This window comes from Alosa sapidissima, chromosome 23 (assembly GCF_018492685.1).
Source record: "Alosa sapidissima isolate fAloSap1 chromosome 23, fAloSap1.pri, whole genome shotgun sequence".
Taxonomy (NCBI): Eukaryota; Metazoa; Chordata; class Actinopteri; order Clupeiformes; family Clupeidae; genus Alosa; species Alosa sapidissima.
This window is the reverse complement of record NC_055979.1, coordinates 15,614,112-15,636,611: the sequence shown is the minus strand read 5'-3', so window position 1 is coordinate 15,636,611 and position 22,500 is coordinate 15,614,112. Positions and strand designations below refer to the sequence as shown.

Below are 22,500 nucleotides of genomic sequence, written 5' to 3'. Positions count from 1 at the left end.
GTGCTAGACTTTGGTGGTGGTTGAAGTGATGAGGTTCCCTCTTTCATTGTGAAGTGATTTGGGTATCTAGATAAAGCACTACACACTTTGACACACTTTGTGTGTGTGTGTGTGTGTGTGTGTGTGTGTGTGTGTGTGTGTGTGTGTGTGTGTGTGTGTGTGTGTGTGTGTTTTAGGTTGTCTGTGTGCGAGAAGGCTCTAGCAGAGTATCTGGAGACTAAGAGGCTGACGTTCCCACGATTCTACTTTGTGTCTGCCACTGATCTGCTGGAGATTGTTTCCAAGGGAACACAACCCAGACAGGTAGCCCATAATACTCCATACTAATTCAGAAACAGTACAGATACTAACACACGTCCGGTCAAAAAGTCGCTTCCCTTTGTGTGTGTACACTAATAAAGTCATCTTTACTATGAGAGTTATGAATTAATTTATATATGTGTGTGTGTGTGTGTGTGTACTGTATGTGTGTATGTTGATTTGTGAATCTTTGTGTGTGTGTGTGTGTGTGTGTGTGTGTGTGTGTGTGTGCATGTGCGCACAGGTCACCCGGCACCTGCTGAAGCTCTTTGATAACCTGGCAGACTTGAAGTTCCAGGGTGAGGAGAGGGAGGGGGAGCCAGCCGTTGCCATAGGGATGTACAGCCGCGAGAGGGAGTATGTGCCCTTCTCTGAGCCATGTGTCTGTGAGGGACAGGTAACACACGCACACACACACGGACACACACACACCACAGACAGACACAGACACATACTCTCTCTCTCTCTCTCTCTCTTTCTCTCTTAAAATACACACAAACACACTCAAAGTTATACAGACACTCACACACTCTCTCTCTCTCTCTCTCTCTCTTAAGATGCTATACACTCACACTCACAGTACAGTTACATCTCCCTCTCTCGTCCCCACCCCTTTCGTCTACTTCATCTGTCTCCCAGGCAGAGAGCTGGTTAAATGCACTGGAGGCTACCATGCGCCGGACAGTGCGGCAGGAGATCATGGAGGCCGTTTCGGCTTACGAGGACAAACCACGAGACCAGTGGCTCCTCGATTTTCCTGCACAGGTTTGTGTGTGTGTGTGTATGTGTATGTGTATGTGTATGTGTATGTGTATGTGTATGTGTATGTGAGAGAAAGATTGAGTGTGAGTGTGCATGTGGGTGAGTCTGTGTTTGTGTGTGTGTGTGTGTGTGTCTGTGTGTCTGTGTGTGTGTATGAGTAAGTACGTATGTTTGAGTAACTTGAGCCTGCTCTTAACACAGGTGGTCCTGACTGGCAGTCAGATTTGGTGGGCCACTGACGTTGGCATCGCCTTTGAGCGGGTAGAGGAGGGCTTTGAGACTGCCCTGAAAGACTACAACAAGAAACAGGTGTGTCTGCCTGTGCATACATATGTGTGCTAATGTGTATGTTTGTTATCTTGTGTGTTAATATGTGTGTGTGTCCCTAGATCACCCAGCTGAACTCCCTGATCCACATGCTCCTGGGCGATCTGACCCCTGGTGACCGACAAAAGGTCATGACACTGTGCACCATTGATGTGCACGCTCGAGACGTGGTGGCCAAGCTCATTACCCAGAGGGTGAGACGGCATGCTTGCATTTCATTTCATTTATGTATAAGGACAACACACATTGATCAACATTTCTGTAAATGTGCCAGTGTTAGCCAGCCGGCTAATTTTCCACTGCTGTCCTATTGGCAAGATGATATAATAGCCAGCCATCAATTGACTTGCCCAATCGTTCTTAGATGCCAAGTTAGTAATAAAATGTAATTCGCAAAAGCACAGTTTGACCAAGCAAATTCTACTTAACATTTATCCTAAAATTCCTGAAGTATTCCCAAAATAATGCTAATCTCATTGAGCTCTTGGAAGCATACTCTAGATTTTTCCACTTCCAATGTATACAGTCTCCTGTTATGTTACCCTATGTGGTGTGACGGAACAGTCCCACAGCAAACTCCAACTTGTAATCTTGGATGTGGGAAGAGGGCGTGCAGGCCAGTGGGCTAAAACCCATACCTGTAGGTGCTAGTGTCTGTCCATAGCATTTTTTGTCAGGAATTAGGTTTCCTTAGTGCATAGTGTCTGTTCTGTACGCACTGGTAGGCTGCAATGTTTGAGGTTGCTTCTAAAAGCTGAGAAGTCCCTGCACCATGCAAATTATACTACCCCCTTTATAGACCCTTTCAACTGCACAAACAAACAAAAGTCTATATTTTGTAGCATTACACTAAAGTCTGATCAGGAACAGATTGAAACAGTCAATATCTGTCAAATTCATATCTGTCAAACCTGTGAACTTTTATGAGTGTTGCTGGTTTTATTGCACATGAATAGAGATAAAAGTGTGTGAAAGTATAGACAGGATTTGTTGTTTTTAGGCATCTGTTGTTATTTTTTTCCATGGCAGGTGATGAACGGTCAGGCATTTGCGTGGCTGTCCCAGTTACGGCATCGGTGGGATGAGGAGCTGAAACACTGCTTGGTCAACATCTGTGATGCCCAGTTTCAGTTCTCATATGAGTACCTTGGCAACACCACGCGTCTGGTCATCACCCCTCTCACAGACAGGTGACACACACAAGCAGAGAAGCTGCCCCATACCCATATATCTTCTGAAATTACAGACAGACTGACATAAAGACACACACACGTTTATGTAGATGTTTGTGTGATATGTTTTTATGTTGTGTTACACCTTAACAGAGATGTTCTAATAGGGAGGATAGCAATCTTAGCAGTTTTCCCATTGACATAAACATAATGGCTAACTAGCTTTAGCTTGGGTCAGATATAACCCATAGGATTCCATTCAAACAAAAAAGCCTCCGGTCTCCCAAACCACTGGTCAACTCAGTGATCTGATGGAAGCTGGTTTGTTTTTAAAGCACTTTAAAGCACATCACTTTTAGCAGTTGCACTTTTTTACCTGAAGATTGGACTCTCCTTTTTTAGAACATCTCTGACCGCAAACTACTTCCTGTCTGTTCCTCTTCCTGTCACATGATCAGATGTTACATCACGCTGACCCAATCCCTACACCTGACCATGAGTGGCGCCCCCTCTGGACCCGCCGGTACTGGCAAGACCGAGACCACCAAAGACCTGGGCCGCTCCCTCGGCATCATGGTCTATGTATTCAACTGCTCCGAACAGATGGACTACAAGGTACGGAGGGGCTACGGTGAAGAAATCAGGTCCAGCATGCTAATGGTTCATTTTCATGGAGCATTCCTGGCTCTTCCATTCACACTCAAGTTCACACAGCCAAACAGATGTCCAATGTTGCACTCACACAGATGTCAGTGAATTTAATGCTGTTGTATTGATGATGATTGACAGTCATCACTCCCCCCACGTCTGCTCTCTTGGAGATGTATTTTCTCATTACCTGCTGTTCCAAAGCATTCCATCTCCTCCCTGATCTCCTCCTTTTCACTAGCAGCTAAACTCAAACAACCCCTTATCCGTAAGGGGTGTCAGCGGACTCTGTTCAAATGCAATCTACACTATAGGCATCCCAGGTACCAAAGCCACATGAGGATCGTGACACTTTTGGCTGAACTAGTGATTTTTTGTCAAATGCTTATCAAGCTTTACACAGTACATTATAGTGCACAGCTGCTGTATGAAGCGAATAGGTCCAACACTGTTTGTGAAATCAGATATGGTTGTTTGATTATTTACATTTACAATGGAACGAGTGTCGCTACCAGTTACTTTAAAAACAAATCGACTAAAAAACTGCTTTTTATTGCTACTGACAGTATCTCAGTAGCTGTGTCTTAATATCTCACTCTCTCTCTCTCTCTCCATCTCTCTCTTCCTCTCACTCTCTCTCTCCATAGTCCATAGGGAACATCTATAAAGGCCTGGCCCAGACTGGTGTGTGGGGCTGTTTTGATGAGTTCAACAGGATCTCAGTAGAGGTGCTGTCTGTGGTGGCTGTGCAGGTCAAGACCATTCAGGATGCCATTCGCAATAAGAGACAGAGGTGTGTGTGTGTGTGTGTGTGTGTGTGTGTGTGTGTGTGTGTGTGTGTGTGTGTGTGTGTGTGTGTGTGTGTGTGTGTGTGTGTGTGTGGATGTGTATAAGAGAGATTGTGTGTGTGTGTGACTTTGTTGATCATTGAGTTGAGTTTTATTGCCATTATCTATCTGGGGAATAGGGCTGAGAAATGTCCTCAGGCTGGACCAGTCGTGGCACTGTGTCAGGAGGTTGTCACCTGTGTGGTCATTCTCGTCTCATCAGGTTCCAGTTCCTGGGGGAGGAGATTGAGCTGAAATCCACCGTTGGGATCTTCATCACCCTGAACCCCGGTTATGCTGGCAGAACAGAACTCCCAGAGAATCTCAAGGCCCTGTTCAGGTTGAATAATAGGCCACCTCACCCCTCCCCCACCCCCCACCACCACCACCACCACCACCACCAATTTATTCTCATTCACTGACCTCCTAGAAAGTCACACTGGCCTTCCCAGCCCTTAAAACGACTCCAACACTTTTTCACTTTCAACAAAATGTTCCTCTGTGAGCGGCTCTGGGTCAAACAGTGCCTGTCAATCAACACATTGCTGCATGCGTGGAGGCCGATCGATCAATGTGATTGGCTGTTTTTTTTTTTAAGTTCTCTCCATCAGTCCATCCGTTTCATATACTAGTGCACAGTGACAGGCATTCATTGATCACATTTTGATCTCTTTCTCTCTCTCCCCCCCTCTCTCTCTCTCTCTTTCTCTCTCTTTGTCTGTCTGCTTTGATCACTCTTTCTGTCTGTGTCACTCCCCCCTCTCTCCCTCTGTCCCCCTTTCTCTCCTGCTCAGGCCGTGTGCGATGGTCATCCCTGATTTTGAGCTGATCTGTGAGATCATGCTGGTTGCTGAGGGCTTCATCGATGCGCGGCTGCTGGCTCGCAAATTCATCAGCCTGTACACTCTCTGCAAGGAGCTGCTTTCTAAACAGGTTTCACACACACACACACACACACACACACACACACACACACACACACACACACACACACACACACACACACACACACACACACACACACACACACATGAACACACACACACACACACACACACTCTCACACACACACACACACACTTGCACACACACACACACACATGAACACACACACACACACACACACTCTCACACACACACACACACACTTGCACACACACACACACATATACAGTATAAACACACGCACACACACACATGAACACACACACACACGCACACACATGAACACACACATGAACACACACACGAACACTTAACAGATTGAATGCACTTGTAACACATTATGATTCTACCTTCAGGATCATTATGACTGGGGTCTCAGAGCCATCAAGTCAGTGCTGGTGGTTGCAGGCTCACTGAAGCGAGGGGACAGAAGCAAGCCTGAGGAGCAGGTAATTCCTGGAATGGAGTTTAGGTTACGCCACTCAACTTACTACACAATACAGTTATTTTATGTATTGTTCTTTACTAAAATAACAGCTCCAAACTCTATTTGATGATACATGGCTGATAATATAGAGAATGGTGTCTCTGACATTGCTAATGTGTGCCTGGCATGCCTGGTATTGCACTACATAATTTTGTCCAACTATGCCAACGTCATTGTCTGTGCATGTGACCCTTCTTGCCTCACTGACGCTAAATGGGTACCCAACGGGTACCCAAAATGGGCAACAAGGTGTATAAAACCAATTCTTTCATTGTGTTGCTTTAATGAAAGTCCCAGATAGCAGAGTGTCTACATATTTCTAGGTACTGATGCGCGCCCTGCGGGACTTTAACCTGCCCAAGATTGTGACCAGCGACGTTCCCATATTCCTGGGGCTCATCAGTGACCTCTTTCCCCTCCTGGACGTTCCTCGGAAAAGGGACACCGAGCTGGAGCAGGCTGTGCGGCAGGCCATCTCCGAGCTTCGTCTGCAGCCAGAGGAGAACTTCATCCTAAAGGTCACTCTGTGTGTGTGTGTTTGTGGGTTTGTGTGTGTGTGTGTGTGTGTGTGTGTGTGTGTGTGTGTGTGTGTGTGTGTGTGTGTGTGTGTGTGTGTGTTCTGTGTGTGTGTGTTTCTCACACCTGTTATGAGAGCAGCTTCTTGCACTGTGTGCACACACATGTATATTTTGTGAACTGTAATGGCATTGTTGATAATAAAATGCGGACTGTATGTGCCACCCTCAGTTCCACCTCTGTTAGCCCTTGTGATGGGCTCCAGTAACATGTTCCCACTCTGTCTCTCCCTGCAGGTGACACAGCTGGAGGAGCTGTTGGCTGTCCGGCACTCTGTGTTTGTAGTGGGGGGACCTGGAACAGGCAAGAGTCAGGTAAAGCCGTGTGAAATAATTGTCAAATAATTTAATGAGAGGACTTACCCTTGATTAATTTTAGCATCACCTTGGTCAAATGATGTCACAGCCTTTGAGTCGTAACTATAGCGGACTTTTGCATTTTTTATGTAGTGTTTTATGTAAGCGTGATGGGGCATGACGAAAACTTGGGGACAGTTATACATTCTCATTTATTGTATTTTTAATATATTGATGTGAACGAAAACAACTTAAATTTGTATTGTTTTACATTTAAAAAAAAAAAAAACATCAGTCTTTATCACAACAAAACTGAAAGATGTAGCCTACATTTGTTACATTATTTTTTTTCAGAATTGGAATTTTCAAAAGTGTTTTTAATAAACATCTAAGAGCCTACATGTAATGAATGACATATCCTTTTACATAACAACTCCTAGAAATCTATCATCTTGTCAGTTTACGATTATACAAGTTTCATTCATTGAAACAATCCCAGGACAGGAAATGTACATTTCTGGTATAATGTCCATAAAGCCGGGTGTCATGTTAAGCACATTCCTTATTACTGGGACAGGCAGAAGGCCAATAAAGCCTTACAGAGTTTACCTGCCATTATGTGATGAAGCCCACTTACTGTCCCTGACATGAAAGGTCCCTTTAGTAGGCTACTCAGTGTAGTAAGTGAAAAGAAAAGGCTGCTAGACTGGTGTGCCTGTGGTGAGTTGTGGTATAGTAGATGCAGACAGCACTCTTGGGAGGACTGAGCTGGACGTAATTGTGAATTACAGACACTTCTCTTACTGCCCAGTTTTATTTTAATTTAGTTACTGATGCTCCTTTAATACATTATAATTGCACTGACTGAACTGCCTTGCACTATATTTATATTTAATCAGTCTATACGGATATTGCACTATTCCCACCCTCAACTGTATATTGCATCTTGCTTGTGCCTGCTGAGGTGTCCACGACTTGGCCACCTTGACAGGGACAACAAGGAGGTGGTCATCCCCAGCCGCACCCCCCTCGGACAATTGCATTACCCTATACCTTAGTGTCTATTTATTTGCAAATGTACATACTGCATTTATTCTTATACATAGCCATATTCTACTGCCCTTCATTCTATTCTAACTGTTCTGTTTTTTTTCTTTTAATGTTTTTAATTTTTTATTCTTATATGTTAAGTGAGTGCTGTACTTTGAGAGCAAAGATTAACCAGAGTCAAATTCCTTGTTTGTTTACGCAAACCTGGCCAATAAAGCTGATTCTGATTCTGATTGTCCTGTTTTGTTTTTAATTCAGTTGAAGTTAGTGTCTTCATTAGATTGTTCTGGTGTATGTCTGAGCAGTAATGTCAGCTTTCTCTGTGTGTGGTCAGATTCTGAAGACGCTCCATCGGACGTATTCTAACCTGAGGATGAAGCCTGTGTGGAACGACATGAACCCAAAGGCTGTCACCACCGATGAGCTCTTCGGGTTCCTACACCCTGCCACACGCGAGTGGAAAGATGGTGTGTGTGTGTGTGTGTGTGTGTGTGTGTGTATGTGTGTTTTGTAGAGGACAGTGTGTGTTTGTTTGTGAATATAAGAGTGTTTGATCTTGTATTTTATCTCTGTCTCCCCCTCCAAGGCCTGTTCTCTTCCACCATGAGAGAACTTTCTAGCATGTCTCATGACGGACCCAAATGGATCGTTCTGGATGGGGACATAGACCCCATGTGGATCGAATCCCTGAACACAGTCATGGACGACAACAAGGTCTGCTGGTCACCATAACAACAGCATAACCCTATGTGTGTGTGGGAGAGTTGATGTGGGGCAGCCGTGGCCTACTGGTTAGCGCTTCGTACTTGTAACCGGAGGGTTGCCGGTTCGAACCCCGACCAGTAGGAACGGCTGAAGTGCCCTTGAGCAAGGCACCTAACCCCTCACTGCTCCCCGAGCGCCGCTGTTGCAGGCAGCTCACTGCGCCGGGATTAGTGTGTGCTTCACCTCACTGTGTGTTCACTGTGTGCTGAGTGTGTTTCACTAATTCATGGATTGGGATAAATGCAGAGACCAAATTTCCCTCACGGGATCAAAAGAGTATATATACTTACTTATACTTATGTCAATAGTAAGTCTGGCTTCTACTGTTGTGTTTGTGTTTGTGTGTGTGTGTGTCTGTGTGTACTGTAGGTGCTGACGCTGGCCAGTAATGAGCGTATTTCTCTGACCTCCTCCATGCGTCTGATGTTTGAGATCAGTCACCTCAGCGCTGCCACGCCGGCCACTGTGTCCAGGGCGGGCATCCTCTATGTCAACCCCCAGGACCTTGGCTGGAGCTCGTGAGTGTCATGGAAACAGGGTCAGAGGTCAAGCCATGGAATGACTTCCATGAGTTGGAATGAGTGTTTCAAGAGTAATATTCCTAATGCCAATGTTCTAGCAAGCCGGCGACCGTCTCATTGCATAATTTCATGAATAAATGCTTTCATAAAAGCCACAGTGTTTAATTACACTTGTTAAAATGTAATATTTGGGGGACATTTTTTTGAACAATATGATTTTTCTACTGTGAAGAGCAAACTTTCTAGACACACACACACACACACACACACACACACACACACACACATTGTTCCACATAGCCTGATACTTATGAATGTTCACTGAGAATTAGCCATTGCAGGCACTTCCTTAGTTTCTCTCGTTAGCATTAACGAGTGTCGTACATCCCTTTGAGGGAACAGGCATTTCATCTGAGCTACTTAACATGGCTGTTTTTAGCTAATGAAGCCCTATGTGTTTTGGTCCCCGTACTGTATGTGTTTCATGTAACAATCCCACTTACACACTTAACGAGCATATCTGTCTTTAAGGCACTTAAACCGCACTCTCAGTACAGGTTGGCACCTTGTAAGGCGGCCTCCCTTCGATGTGTGAATGTGTGGGTGGATAAGAGGCATTCATCTGTAAAACACTTTGTGTGTTCAGAGGAGTAGAATTAAGCAATAAGCCCCGAGAGACCGTAGGTTACACTGATTCTACAACAGCTAAGGGGCGTTGTTAGGCAAGACGCACGGAGTGCCTAAACCCCCCCCCCACCCCCCTTAGCTGTTGTAGAATCAGTGTAACCTACGGACTCGAGTGGCTTATTGCTTTTCTAAAACTGTTACTATAAATACCTGGCAAAGTTTCATAAAGTAAAGGCACAGCAACTAGAAATGGAACTGATTTATTCATAGATAATCACTCTTCCGCCAAGAAATATATTTCCTCTATCTGAATGGTTGCCAAGCAACGTCGAGACACAGCTACTTTAACTTCTCTATCAAGTTATGTTTATGCTGCATTTTACAACGGCATCGAACGTGATTCAGTCAATCACAATCAAGGACCGGAACTATCCGTTTTAGAATAGTGCCGTATAAATGCAGCCCATTTACCGATTATGTCTTTAAGATGCTAAACAATGTCAGATGCTTAATGAGTGTGTCTGTTGTTAAGGTATGTAACCAGCTGGATTGACACTCGGCAGGCCCAATCAGAGCGGGCCAATCTGACCATCCTTTTTGACAAGTACGTGCCCTACTGTCTGGAGCAGGTTCGCTGTAATCTCAAGACCATCACCCCCATACCAGAGAACAGCATGGTGCAGGTAACACACACACACACACACACACACACACACACACACACACACACACACTCACTCACTCACTCACTCAGATCTAATTTTGCACGCATCATCACTCTATCTACACAAACACACAGCCACACAAATAAATACAGGATCCAGTTGTACATTTATCAGGGTCTGCCACACACACATACACACACACACACACACACACACACACACACACACACACACACACACACACACACACACACCTACACCTGCCAAGATAACTGATAGTTTTGTGTGTGTGTGTGTGTGTGTGTGTGTGTGTGTGTGTGTGTGTGTGTGTGTGTGGGGGGGGCAGACCCTGTGTTCCCTGCTGGACTGTCTGCTGACAGAGGAGAACACCCCCCCTGACTCGCCACGGGAGCTATATGAGCTCTACTTCGTCTTCGCCTGCGTCTGGGCCTTTGGAGGGGCTCTCTTTCAGGACCATGTGAGGAAATACACACACACACACACACACACACACACACACACACACTGACACACTCACACATAAACACTGCTCACAATGTTCACACACTTGCACACACACACCCCTCACACTTACTCATCAGATGCTCCATATAAGAAGCATACCAACTCTTACTTTAAGCATTATTGTGTAGTTCTAAATGCCTTACTACATAAACATAATGTTTACTTTACCCTTTCATTAGTAGTACAAACAGTGCAATGTTCCAAATGTGATCTTTTGTATACAATCTATGTACAATATAACATGACATGTAATGCATTAAGTACAGAACATACTATGAGAGTTAAAACTGAAGTGATAGAATGCCATACTCAGTTAATATGATTGTGAGCTTTAAATAAGGTTCAACATGTAAGGGATAATGTATAGAACGCCGGTCATTATGGGGAAAATAAGTCCCGACAGGGCGAACCGGACCCCGACGCGCTAGCGGAGGGGTCTTGTTTCGCCCTGAAGGGACTTATTTTCCCATGATGACCGGCGTTCTATACATTATCCCGCTTATTATACGGCTACTTGCCAAAACGAAAAAATAAACTCCATGATATGTCTCTTTACACTTATTTGTTACCGTTTCGTCGTGGCTTTTGCTGAGAAACAAATAGTTCGCAACACACGATGAACTTGAATCAAACATTCTTTAGAACACAGCTGATCAACCGTCTGCTTTCACTTTTAAATGAAGTTCCAAGCACAAACTCCGTTGCCATTGTCAGCGGTCATTCTTGTTTTCAGAGGTCCTTTCCCAAGAAATAATGACCGCTAGAACTTTCGGAAATCCCATTCAAGTCAATGGAGCATTCTACTTGCATTGTGAAGAGCCGTATAATAAATATGAAATAAAACTGACTAAATGAAGCATGTTGTTTGAACCTGAGTTTTGTGTGCTGTCTCAGCTGATCGATTACCGTGCGGAGTTCAGCCGCTGGTGGTGTAAAGAGATGCGTGCGGTGAAGTTCCCCTCCCAGGGCACCGTCTTTGATTACTACATCGACCCCGACACCAAGAAGTTCACCTCCTGGAGCGACCAGACACCCCCCTTTGAGCTGGAGCCTGATGTCCCTCTGCAGGTCAGACAACTGACCGTTCACGTCGTGTTACAAGACAGCTGATTAGTGAAATTATTAGTGAGCTAATTGGTTACATCATAATGCTAGAGAATTGATTAGTCACATTACAAGACAGCTAATTGGTCCTGTCGTGTTACAAGACAGCTGAATGGTTATGTCACATTGCAAGACAGCTGATTGTTTATGCACTTGTTATTACAAGTGAGGTCCTTGGTGACATCATGTTAGAAGGGTGATTTGTCATTGTCATCTTACTAAAGAGCTGATAATGATGCTTTACAACACAGCTGATCATGTCATGTCATGTCTAACCATGTCACTCACTCACACACACACACACACACACTCACTCACTCACACACACACACACACACACACACACACACACACACACACACACACTCGTTCCCTCTCTATGTCCCTGGTGCAGACGGTGCTGGTTCCCACGTCTGAGACCATCTGCCTGACGTACTTTGTGGACCTACTGGTCCAGAGGGGCAAGCCGGTGATGCTGGTGGGCAACGCCGGGGTGGGTAAGACCATCCTGGTGTCTGACAAGGTGGCCCAGCTCAAGGAGGAGTATACAGTGGCTAAAGTGCCCTTCAATTACTACACTACTTCAGCCATGTTACAGCGTGAGTGATGTAGCACACACAGACATGTTACAGCGTGAGTGATGTGCCACACACAGACATGCACACAGCGTGAGTGATGTGCCACACACAGACATGCACACAGCCATGTTACAGCATGAGTGATGTACCACACACAGACAGATACACAGACATGTTACAGCGTGAGTGATGTACCACACACAGACAGACACACAGCCATGTTACAGCGTGAGTGATGTGCCACACACAGACATGCACACAGACATGTTACAGCGTGAGTGATGTACCACACACAGACAGACACACAGACATGTTACAGCGTGAGTGATGTGCCACACACAGACATGCACACAGACATGTTACAGCGTGAGTGATGTACCACACACAGACAGACACACAGACATGTTACAGCGTGAGTGATGTACCACACACAGACAGACACACAGACATGTTACAGCGTGAGTGATGTGCCACACACAGACATGCACACAGCCATGTTACAGCGTGAGTGATGTGCCACACACAGACATGCACACACAGCCATGTTACAGCGTGAGTGATGTGCCACACACAGACATGCACACACAGCCATGTTACAGCGTGAGTGATGTGCCACACACAGACATGCACACAGACATGTTACAGCGTGAGTGATGTACCACACACAGACAGACACACAGACATGTTACAGCGTGAGTGATGTACCACACACAGACAGACACACAGACATGCACGCACGCATGCACACACGCACACACGAGAGAGGGAGAGAGATCGAGAGAGAGAGAGAGAAAGATCGAGAGAGAGATTGAGAGAGAGATCGAGAGAAAGATCGAGAGAAAGATCGAGAAAGAGAGATTGAGAGATCGAGAGAGAGAGATCGAGAGAGAGAGATTGAGATAGAGATTGAGAGAGAGAGAGAGAGAGAGAGAGAGATCAAGAGAGAGAGATTGATTGATCGATCAATCTCTCTCTCTCTCTCGATCGATCCCTCCCTCCCTACCTGTCTGGATTTCTCTTAATCCAACACAGTCTGTTTTACCTCTGAGAGAACAGACTACATAGTGTAGGTCAGTCTGATTGAAAAGTCAGGTTAAACAGAGGGCATACTGGTGAATTCTGATATAATCTAGTTAATGTTCTCTGGCAGTGCCTCTTATAGGGCTATGATCATATTGATGCGCCTGTATACTGTGTGTGTGTGTGTGTGTGTGTGTGTGTGTGTGTGTGTGTGTGTGTGTGTGTGTGTGTGTGTGTGTGTGCACGTGTGCATGTGTGTGCATTCTGTTAATCTGTGTGTTATGTTTCATATAGTTGTGTAGGTGTGTGTGTCTGTGTGCGTGCGTGTGTGTGTGTGTGCGTGCGTGTGTGTTCTTAATCTGTACCTGTCTTGTTGTGTCCCACAGGAGTCCTTGAGAAGCCCCTGGAGAAGAAGGCTGGTCGTAACTTTGCTCCGGCCGGCACTAAGAAGCTCATCTACTTTGTGGACGACCTGAACATGCCAGAGGTGGACGCCTATGGCACAGTCCAACCCCACACACTTATTAGGCAACACCTGGACTACTCTCACTGGTGTGTATGTGTGTGTGTGTGTGTTTGTGAGTGTGTATGTACATTTCAATCATTGTTCTGTGTGCGAGTATAGTTGTGCATGCATGTAAAAATATACTGTCAATATACTGTCGATCGATATATGTCCATCAGTACTTGTTCATCTGTGTGTGTGTGTGTGTGTGTGTGTAATCCAGGTATGACAGACAGAGACTAGTTCTGAAAGAGATCCACAACTGCCAGTATATCACCTGCATGAACCCAACAGCAGGCAGCTTCTCTGTGAACCCCAGACTGCAGGTAGCAGGAGCAGACACCTTCACTTCTCACATACATTGTTTGTCATTGTGGATAATTGAACTCTTCCACACCTCCATACCTCTCTCTTTCTTCATCTCTCCTACAGGCTTGTCCATGATGTAATGATGTAAATTATGTTCATATAAATCCATCTCTCTCTCTCTCTCTCTCTCTCTCTCTCAATTCAATTCAATTCAATTCAAATGGTGCTTTATTGGCATGACAAATATGACACTTGTATTGCCAAAGCAATTGTTACATAAAAGTACAGTATCAGGATCTAAGCAATTATACAGGTACAACGGATAGGGTTACATGGACAAAGTGTAAAGAACATATATATATATTTTTTTTTTTTTTTTTTTTTTTTTTTTTGTCTGTGTCTGAGTACAACATATTGAGTTCAAGTTCTGAGTGACTCAACATAGGCAACAAACTTACAGACATACATACAATACATCAGGGCACAAATCTAAAGTGGACTCTCTCTCTCTCTCTCTCTCTCTCTCTCTCTCTCTCTCTCTCTCTCTCTCTCTCTCTCTCTCTCTCTCTCTCCTTCCTTCCCTCCTTCCCTCCCTCTCCATCCCCCTCTCCAGAGGCACTTCTCTGTGTTTGCGGTGCACTTCCCCGGGCCGGACTCGCTGGCCACCATCTACAGCAGTGTGCTGAGTGCCCACTTCCAGCAGGGCGGCTACAGCTACGGGGTGAGCCGCTCGGTGGGAACCCTGGCGCAGGCTGCCGTCTGCCTGCACCAGAAGATGACCCAGAACTTCCTGCCCACCGCCATACGCTTCCACTACATCTTCAACCTCCGGGACATCTCCAGCATCTTCCAGGTGTGTGTGTGTGTGTGTGTGTGTGTGTGTTTGTGTTTGTGAATATACAATATGTGCAACATGGTATCATGGTTTTGCGTAAATATACACAGTAAGTGAGGATAGGAGCAGGCTTCACTCAATGTGTATACTTTTAAACTTTAAGAGTGCTGGCCTGGATAGTTAGAATACGTAAAGTAGGAGAAAGGCCGCACTATGCATATACAGTGTACTTTTATTTGCACAGATGCGTTTCGGCGCGTGCCTTCTGACACTGAAGAAGGCACGCGCCAAAACGCGTCTGTGCAAAAAAAAAGTATATATAGTAAGTATAAGTATATATACTCTTTTGATCCCGTGAGGGAAATTTGGTCTCTGCATTTATCCCAATCCGTGAATTAGTGAAACACACACAGCACACACAAAGTGAGGTGAAGCACACACTAATCCCGGCACAGTGAGCTGCCTGCATCAACAGCGGCGCTCGGGGAGCAGTGAGGGGTTAGGTGCCTTGCTCAAGGGCACTTCAGCCGTGCCTACTGGTCGGGGTTCGAACCGGCAACCCTCCGGTTACAGGTCCGAAGTGCTAACCAGTAGGCTACGGCATCCTACTTTTTGTAAATATACATGCCACTTCCAAAATAGCCAACTGGCGTGTTATCTGCACGCATTTTGAGCTATCTGCGTGTATGTCAACGCCGCGTAAACAAACACGCCACTTATCATTTCACTTCCGCATGTATGTCAACGGCAAGTATATGGCGCCCTCTAGGGTTAGGTTATGGCGTTGATAAACACGGCAGAATGTTATTATGCATTAGATAACACGCAAGTGGCCATTGGCGTGTCACACATACGCAGTTCATGATATCAGTCTGACATGTGACTGTATTTACATTTGTGTGTGTGCATGCATGTTGTCTCTCTCAGGGTATTCTGTTTGCTTTGCCCGAGGCGGTGCGCTACCCCATAGACCTGGTGCACCTCTGGCTGCATGAGAGCTCCCGTGTGTACGCCGACAAACTCATGGAGGAGAAGGACGTGGAGCTCTTCAACAAGATCCTGCTGGACACTGGCAAGAGGTACTTTGAGGTAAGAAAGGCCCCACTCTATACACTACACTACTCATGCCATTCATAAAAAGAGAAGACAATCACTGGAGTTTTCTAAAATGCAATGTATGCATACTCGAGGAGTATTTGGAGTTAAAATCTATCTGTTGTGGGCATTTGCACTTTGAAGCTGGTGGCATTATCATTGTTGCTGAGAAAGTGTTATTAGCAGTGTTGTGCCAGTTCACAGCTTTTCTGAACTAGTTCAAGTTCAGTTCATACATGCTCAAAGTGAACAGTTCACGTTCAAAGTTCACAATTTTAATTCTGAACTAGTTCAAAGTTCAGTTCATTTGACTTTTTTCGTGAGATATTCAAATAAATACTTTTTTTCACACTACAAGCTAGAAATCACTATACGTTCTTTGAAGCTGCTCATTGTAGATAATTACTTGCCTGTGTAACACCACTGTGTGATCATGTGATCACTTAATTGTACATATGAAGGGTTCAGATGCAAAAGCCTCTAAATGCCACCTATGTCCAAAAATGAGATAAAGATGGTGAGGGGATGCTCTCCACACATAGTATACGCTAATCAAATAATTTAACTTCTAAACCCACTAAATACCACTCTCTTTCTGGTCTGAAATATCGATTTATAGGCAAAAACCTATAGGAGCCTGAATTTAAATGCTCATTTAAAAGAAAAGTGGTCAGACGGATTTAGAGGGTTTTGCATCTGAACTCTTCATATATGGGTGTCTTTGGATTGTTGACTCACGTCTGATGAAGGGCTTGAGTGGGCCCGAAACGTCACGGTAAATAAACTATAACTTGGGAGCATATACTGGTGTTGCGGACTTTTTTCCCCTCTCTCTCATTGTAGACATTTGCTCATGACACTGCAATTGTGGGTTTCTTACCAGGTGATGAAACTTGCAGCAGTAGGCTACAGACAAGGTAGACCAGTTCTATACTTAGTGCAATGAAATCCAGCCCTCCGCGCTCTCGTCGTTGCCTGCTACGCGGCGTTGCTATGCCTACCCCGCTCTGCTGAAATTAATCACGGGTAACGTTGTGCAGAAGCCAGTATGCTATTCAACTATTCTCAGCCGGGCACTACGTTGCCCGCAATGCATTGCGAACACAATGTCAAAACCATTTCTGTCTGGTGATACATGATTTAAGCGAGAATAGAGGGAGGAACTTTCTCTCGTTGCGTTTCAAAAGAGAAAACAGATGTCACTCAGTTTTCAAAGGAAAACAAATTCCAACGTTCATTTACAGTGATGTCTGCCGTTCATGACACATAATGTGAACTAATTCACGTTCAAGTTCTTTATTAAAAAATGTGTTGCGTTCAGTTCAACGTTCACGAAAAAATTAGCGTGTTCAATGAACGCGTTCTTTTGAACTCGTTCACGCACAACACTGGTTATTAGTGACAAGATTCCCTCACTCTCCACCTCAAGCTGGTGTGGTGAGCATTTTGGCACATAATGGCTGCCGTTCATTACCCAGGAGGGTGCTACACATTGGTGATGGTTAGTGAGGTCCCCCCTTCGATGTGAAGTGCTTTAGGTGCCATGCTATAGAAATGCAATGTGTTGTTGTTGTTGTTGTTGTTGTTGTTGTTAGAAATTGTTCTCCCCTCTTCTCCCTTTCTGTTCTTTCTGCCCGGTCCTGTCCACTCTCTGTCCTGTCCACTCATGCCCTGCTCTAGGGGATAGATGAGTCCATCTTCATCCACCAGCCTCTGATCTACTGCCACTTTGCCCACGGTGTGCGTGAGCCACGCTACTTCCGCGTGTCCGACTGGGAGAAGCTGCACAAGACCCTGAGCGACGCGCTGGAGCACTACAACGAGCTGCACGCCGTCATGGACCTGGTGCTGTTCGAGGAGGCCATGCAGCACGTGTGAGGGACCTCTTCTCTTCTCCTCTCTTTTCTTCTCTTCTCTTCTCCCCTCTTCTCTTTTCTCTTCTCTTCTCTTCTATTTTCTCCTCTCTTTTCGTGTCTTCTCTTCTCTTCTCTTTTCATTTCTTCTCTTTTCTTCTTTTCTCTTCTCATCTCATCTCAATCAAAAGTACCTTAAGTTTTGTTGTCTTCTCCATTCTTCTAACCTACTCTCTTCTAATCTTATATTTTCTTTGTTTAAGTGGGTTGTTTGTGTGTCTGTGTGTGTGTGTGTGTGTGTGTGTGTGTGTGTGTGTGTGTGTGTGTGTGTGTGTGTGTGTGTGTGTGCATGTGGGTATTTGTGTGATTGTGCACTCTGTTTGGTGTAAGTGTGGCAAACATTGGGTATCTTAAACAGTGAGTATCTATCTTGATCATCTGCGTGTGTCTCTGTGTGTGTCTCTGTGTGTGTGTATGTGTGTGTGTGTGTGTGTGTGTGTGGTGTATGCCCCAGGTGCCGTATCAGCCGTATCCTGGAGGCTCCCTATGGAAATGCGCTGCTCATTGGGGTGGGGGGCAGCGGGAAACAGAGTCTGTGCCGCCTGGCTGCCTTCCTCAGCTCCCTGGAGGTCTTCCAGATCACCCTACGCAAGGGCTACGGCATTGGAGACCTCCGGGTGAGTCTCTATCACTTCAGTGTGTGTGTGTGTGTGTGTGTGTGTGTGTGTGTGTGTGTGTGTGTGTGTGTGTGTGTGTGCGTAGGCTTATGCTTTAACCACACACACATATTGTATGATTCTATATTTTTAAGAATTCTTATAAGTAAGAATTTTCACTTTGAAATGTAGTCTCAACAAATAGAAAGACTTTGGTAAAGTACAGATACATTAATAAGTTACTTTAGTACAGGAATGAATTACATCTACTTTGTTACTGTCCACCACTGAACAAGAAGCATTCTCTGCGTGCACATTAATACCATTAATAACTCTGTTTGCAGGCTGATCAGCCATTCTGTAATTTCAATTTAAAGGAACCATATGTAAGATTGTGGCCAAAACTGGTACTGCAATCACTTTCAAATTACTGTAGAGCGGTGTAACCCCTCCCCCTCCCCCTCCCCCCTGACCCGGATGCCAAAACACTACTGACTTTGTGATTAGTAGATAGGTAGAGGGTGGCGCATCAGGCCAAAACACAACATGACATGACAAAACACAACATCAACATCAGTTGAGGGCTGCAACTTCACTTTTTAAATGGCAATATCCTGGCCGGACTAACTGTTGTCAGTGATATTAGTATTTGAAATGAACATGATTTCTTAATGTCTAGTGACATATCAGGGCCATTTTATGATTAATTGAAATACATGTCTTACATGTTTCTCTGCTAGCATTGTTGTTTTAGATAGTGTTGCCAAAGAACAAGGAACAGGAAAATAATAAACTGACTCTTTTTTTCCTTTTCTTCCCCCCCCCCCCCTCTCTTTCTGTTCAGAGTGACATTGCTGCCCTGTACATCAAAGTGGGAGTGAAGAACATTGGCACAGTGTTTCTGCACACTGATGCCCAGATCCCTGACGAGCGATTTCTGGTGCTCATCAATGACATGCTAGCCTCAGGTATGTCAAAAGCACCCACTGCGCACAACTGGCAGTAGCCGCACCACAGTCGAGTACAAGTGTCCACAGGGACCCGGGTTCAGTTCCGACCTAAGGGTCATCTCTCTCTCCTCGACTGACTTACTCTCACTCTCAACTGATCAGTCTACATTGAGTGACATTGGTCCAAAAAATATACTTAAAAAACAAAAGCACTTCCTGAAGAACCGTAACATGAGCACTGATTCGCTAAGAACCAGACACATATTGTAGGTGTTTGTTTCTTTTAGCAGGGCCAGTGTGACTAAAAATGTTCATTGGTCACACTGGTACCTTCGTGTGACTATCATGTCTTAAGTTTCTACATTTTTTACCATTTTAAGTAAGCCTACATGAAGTCTTCTGAACTGATTCACAACAGCCTCTCCTTAAACAACTCTCTCTCTCATTCTCTCAAACAACGGACCCGCCCCTCCCCTCCCCGCCCCACCCCTCCATACGTGTACATCAAAAGGATTGTTGTTGCTTCATAGAAGATGGTTGACCGAATAGCAATTCAATCTGGTGTTCCATATGTGTGTTTGTTTCAGCAGTACACACCCTCCAGACCTCTCAGGTCTCAGGAGAAAAACCTTTAGTAAAACCTGCTGTTAGAACTAAACATGGTGAAGCAGCTTTTAGCTGCTACTGTATGCGGCTCAGCTCTGGAACCAACTTTCAGATGACATTAAAAAGGCCCCAACTGTAGCCAGTTTTAAATCTAGACTTAAGACCAAACTGTTCTCAGATGCTTTCTGCTAACTGCACTGAGTTATCATTTCTGAATCTGTCTTGAAAATTATTCTACCTTTTGTCTTTTTAATCATTCTCTATTTTTAAACGATTTTACCTTGTGTGTTTTATGTTTTCTTTTTATTATGATCTTTACCTTTTGAACTATTCTTTGACTATATCGCCCTTCTATGCTTTTATTTGTTATAATTGTTTAGTTTTGTTTATGTAAAGCACATTGAATGACCTCTGTGTATGAAATGCGCTGTATAAATAAACTTGACTTGACTTGACTTGACTTGTTTGCTGTGTAGGGGACATCCCTGACCTGTTCACGGAGGAGGAGGTGGACATGATTGTGGCGTCCATCCGACTGGAGCTCAGAGGCCTGGGGCTGCTGGACACCAGGGAAAACTGCTGGAACTTCTTCATCGAGAGGATCAGACGGCAATTGAAGGTCATACACACACACACACACACACACACACACACACACACACACACACACACACACACACACACACACACACACACACACACCTAGTATATGCATACACTGGAAATTCAGTTATTTTCAATCAAGAGGATGGCAACAGCTCAGCTCACTCACTTTTCATCAAAATGATTCAGCCACAACCGGACACTGAAACACGTGTTGCCGTGTCCCCCCTTGCAGGTGGTGCTGTGCTTCTCCCCAGTTGGTTTTACTCTGAGGACGAGGGCGCGTAAGTTTCCCGCCCTGGTCAACTGCACGGCCATCGACTGGTTCCACGCCTGGCCTCAGCTCGCACTGCAGTCCGTCAGCACCACCTTCATCGAGAAGATCAGCGGGCTGGAGGTGTGTGTTCGTGTGTGTGTGTGTGTGTGTGTGTGTTTTTGTGGTGTTTCAACGGTCTGGGATGGTCAGCAGTCTGGAGCTGTGTGTGTGTGCATGTGTGTCTGTCTGTATATGTTTGTGTATGTTTGTGTGGTGTTTCAACAGTCTGGAATGGTGTGTGTGTGTGTGTGTGTGTGTGTGTGTGTGTGTGTGTGTGTGTGTGTGCTTGCGTGTGTGTGTGTATGTGTGCGCGCGCAAGCCTGATTCCCACCTCTTTCTACCCATGCAGCCTGAAGTGAAGGCCTCCATCAGCGAGTTCATCTCCTTCGCCCACACCAGCGTGAACGAGGTGAGCGTCAAGTACCAGCAGAACGAGAAGCACTTCAACTACACCACCCCCAAGAGCTTCCTGGAGTTCATGAAGCTCTACGGCAACCTGCTGGGGACAAAAAGGCGGGAGCTCACCCAGAAGATGGAGAGGCTGGAGAACGGTCTGCAGAAACTCCAGAGCACAGCGTCCCAGGTCAGGGGAGAGAGGGTTGCTGGGTCTTTCCGTTTTAGCTGCCCTTGTTTGTTTGACTTGACTTACATGGATGGCTATGTACTTGAATACTGTAAATGTGATTGTTGAAATGTGTTTTTTTTCATTTAATCATATTTTGTCATTTTGTTAGATCTTTGTTAGTTTTACTCTACTACTACTCTACTCGAGTGTGAGGTTTTTGGCACACAATAGTTAGAAACTTTATTAAATTAGAAATTAGAGTGACAATGATCTCTCCAACTCTCTCCACTCCTTTACCCTTGTCTCCCTCACCCTTTCTTTCTCTCCTTCTCATCCTCTCTCTCCTTCTCTTCCTTTCTGTCTTTCTTCTCTTTCTCCCTCTCTCTCACTCTGTGTTGCGAAAGCACAAAACAAAACAATAACAATGACAACTTAAGAACATTGAGGAAATCTCTCCCCCCCCCCCTCTCTCTCTCTCTCTCTCTCTCTCTCTCTCTCAGGTGGAGGACCTGAAGGCTAAGCTGGCGGTGCAGGAGGTGGAGTTGCACCAGCGGAACAGCGACACAGAGGCCCTCATCGCAAAGATCGGACAGCAGACAGACAAACTCAACATAGAGAGGAGCACCGCAGACGCAGAGGAACAGAAAGTGTGTACACCACACACACAAACACACACACACACACACACATAAAAAACACACCCCTACATACACACACACACACACACACACACACATAAAAGATTCCCCAAACACACACACACACACACATACACATTACTGACTTCTAATGAAAAATGTGTGTGTGTGTGTGTGTGTGTGTGTGTGTGTGTGTGTGTGTGTGTGTGTGTGTGTGTGTGTGTGTGTGTGTGTGTTTGTGTGTGTGTGTGTTTGCTCCGGCAGGTAGCTGCTATCCAGGCAGAGGTCAGTAAGCAGCAGCAGGAGAGTGAGAATGACCTAGCCAAGGCAGAGCCCGCCCTACAGGCAGCCAACGCAGCACTGAACACACTCAA

The 22,500-nt window shown here is 45.2% G+C and overlaps 1 protein-coding gene across 1 annotated transcript in view; it reads left to right on the top strand.

The window, feature by feature from the left end:
* dnah9l (dynein, axonemal, heavy polypeptide 9 like) overlaps positions 1-22,500 on the top strand; it is a 53,584-nt gene that overhangs the window by 15,990 nt on the left and 15,094 nt on the right. The window contains exons 29-60 of the mRNA XM_042081639.1: positions 177-303; positions 545-697; positions 940-1,065; positions 1,264-1,371; positions 1,452-1,583; positions 2,419-2,579; positions 3,020-3,176; positions 3,857-4,002; positions 4,260-4,376; positions 4,831-4,969; positions 5,338-5,430; positions 5,792-5,986; positions 6,281-6,358; positions 7,725-7,857; positions 7,977-8,104; positions 8,525-8,673; positions 9,836-9,986; positions 10,315-10,446; positions 11,388-11,561; positions 11,992-12,196; positions 13,582-13,747; positions 13,924-14,026; positions 14,623-14,862; positions 15,772-15,933; positions 17,620-17,813; positions 18,307-18,469; positions 19,293-19,416; positions 20,481-20,623; positions 20,843-21,004; positions 21,273-21,506; positions 21,989-22,135; positions 22,391-22,500. The exon at positions 22,391-22,500 is cut by the window's right edge and continues 4 nt beyond it. Coding sequence (XP_041937573.1) covers positions 177-303; positions 545-697; positions 940-1,065; positions 1,264-1,371; positions 1,452-1,583; positions 2,419-2,579; positions 3,020-3,176; positions 3,857-4,002; positions 4,260-4,376; positions 4,831-4,969; positions 5,338-5,430; positions 5,792-5,986; positions 6,281-6,358; positions 7,725-7,857; positions 7,977-8,104; positions 8,525-8,673; positions 9,836-9,986; positions 10,315-10,446; positions 11,388-11,561; positions 11,992-12,196; positions 13,582-13,747; positions 13,924-14,026; positions 14,623-14,862; positions 15,772-15,933; positions 17,620-17,813; positions 18,307-18,469; positions 19,293-19,416; positions 20,481-20,623; positions 20,843-21,004; positions 21,273-21,506; positions 21,989-22,135; positions 22,391-22,500 — 4,752 coding nt within the window. The remainder of the gene's footprint in view (positions 1-176; positions 304-544; positions 698-939; positions 1,066-1,263; positions 1,372-1,451; positions 1,584-2,418; positions 2,580-3,019; positions 3,177-3,856; positions 4,003-4,259; positions 4,377-4,830; positions 4,970-5,337; positions 5,431-5,791; positions 5,987-6,280; positions 6,359-7,724; positions 7,858-7,976; positions 8,105-8,524; positions 8,674-9,835; positions 9,987-10,314; positions 10,447-11,387; positions 11,562-11,991; positions 12,197-13,581; positions 13,748-13,923; positions 14,027-14,622; positions 14,863-15,771; positions 15,934-17,619; positions 17,814-18,306; positions 18,470-19,292; positions 19,417-20,480; positions 20,624-20,842; positions 21,005-21,272; positions 21,507-21,988; positions 22,136-22,390) is intronic.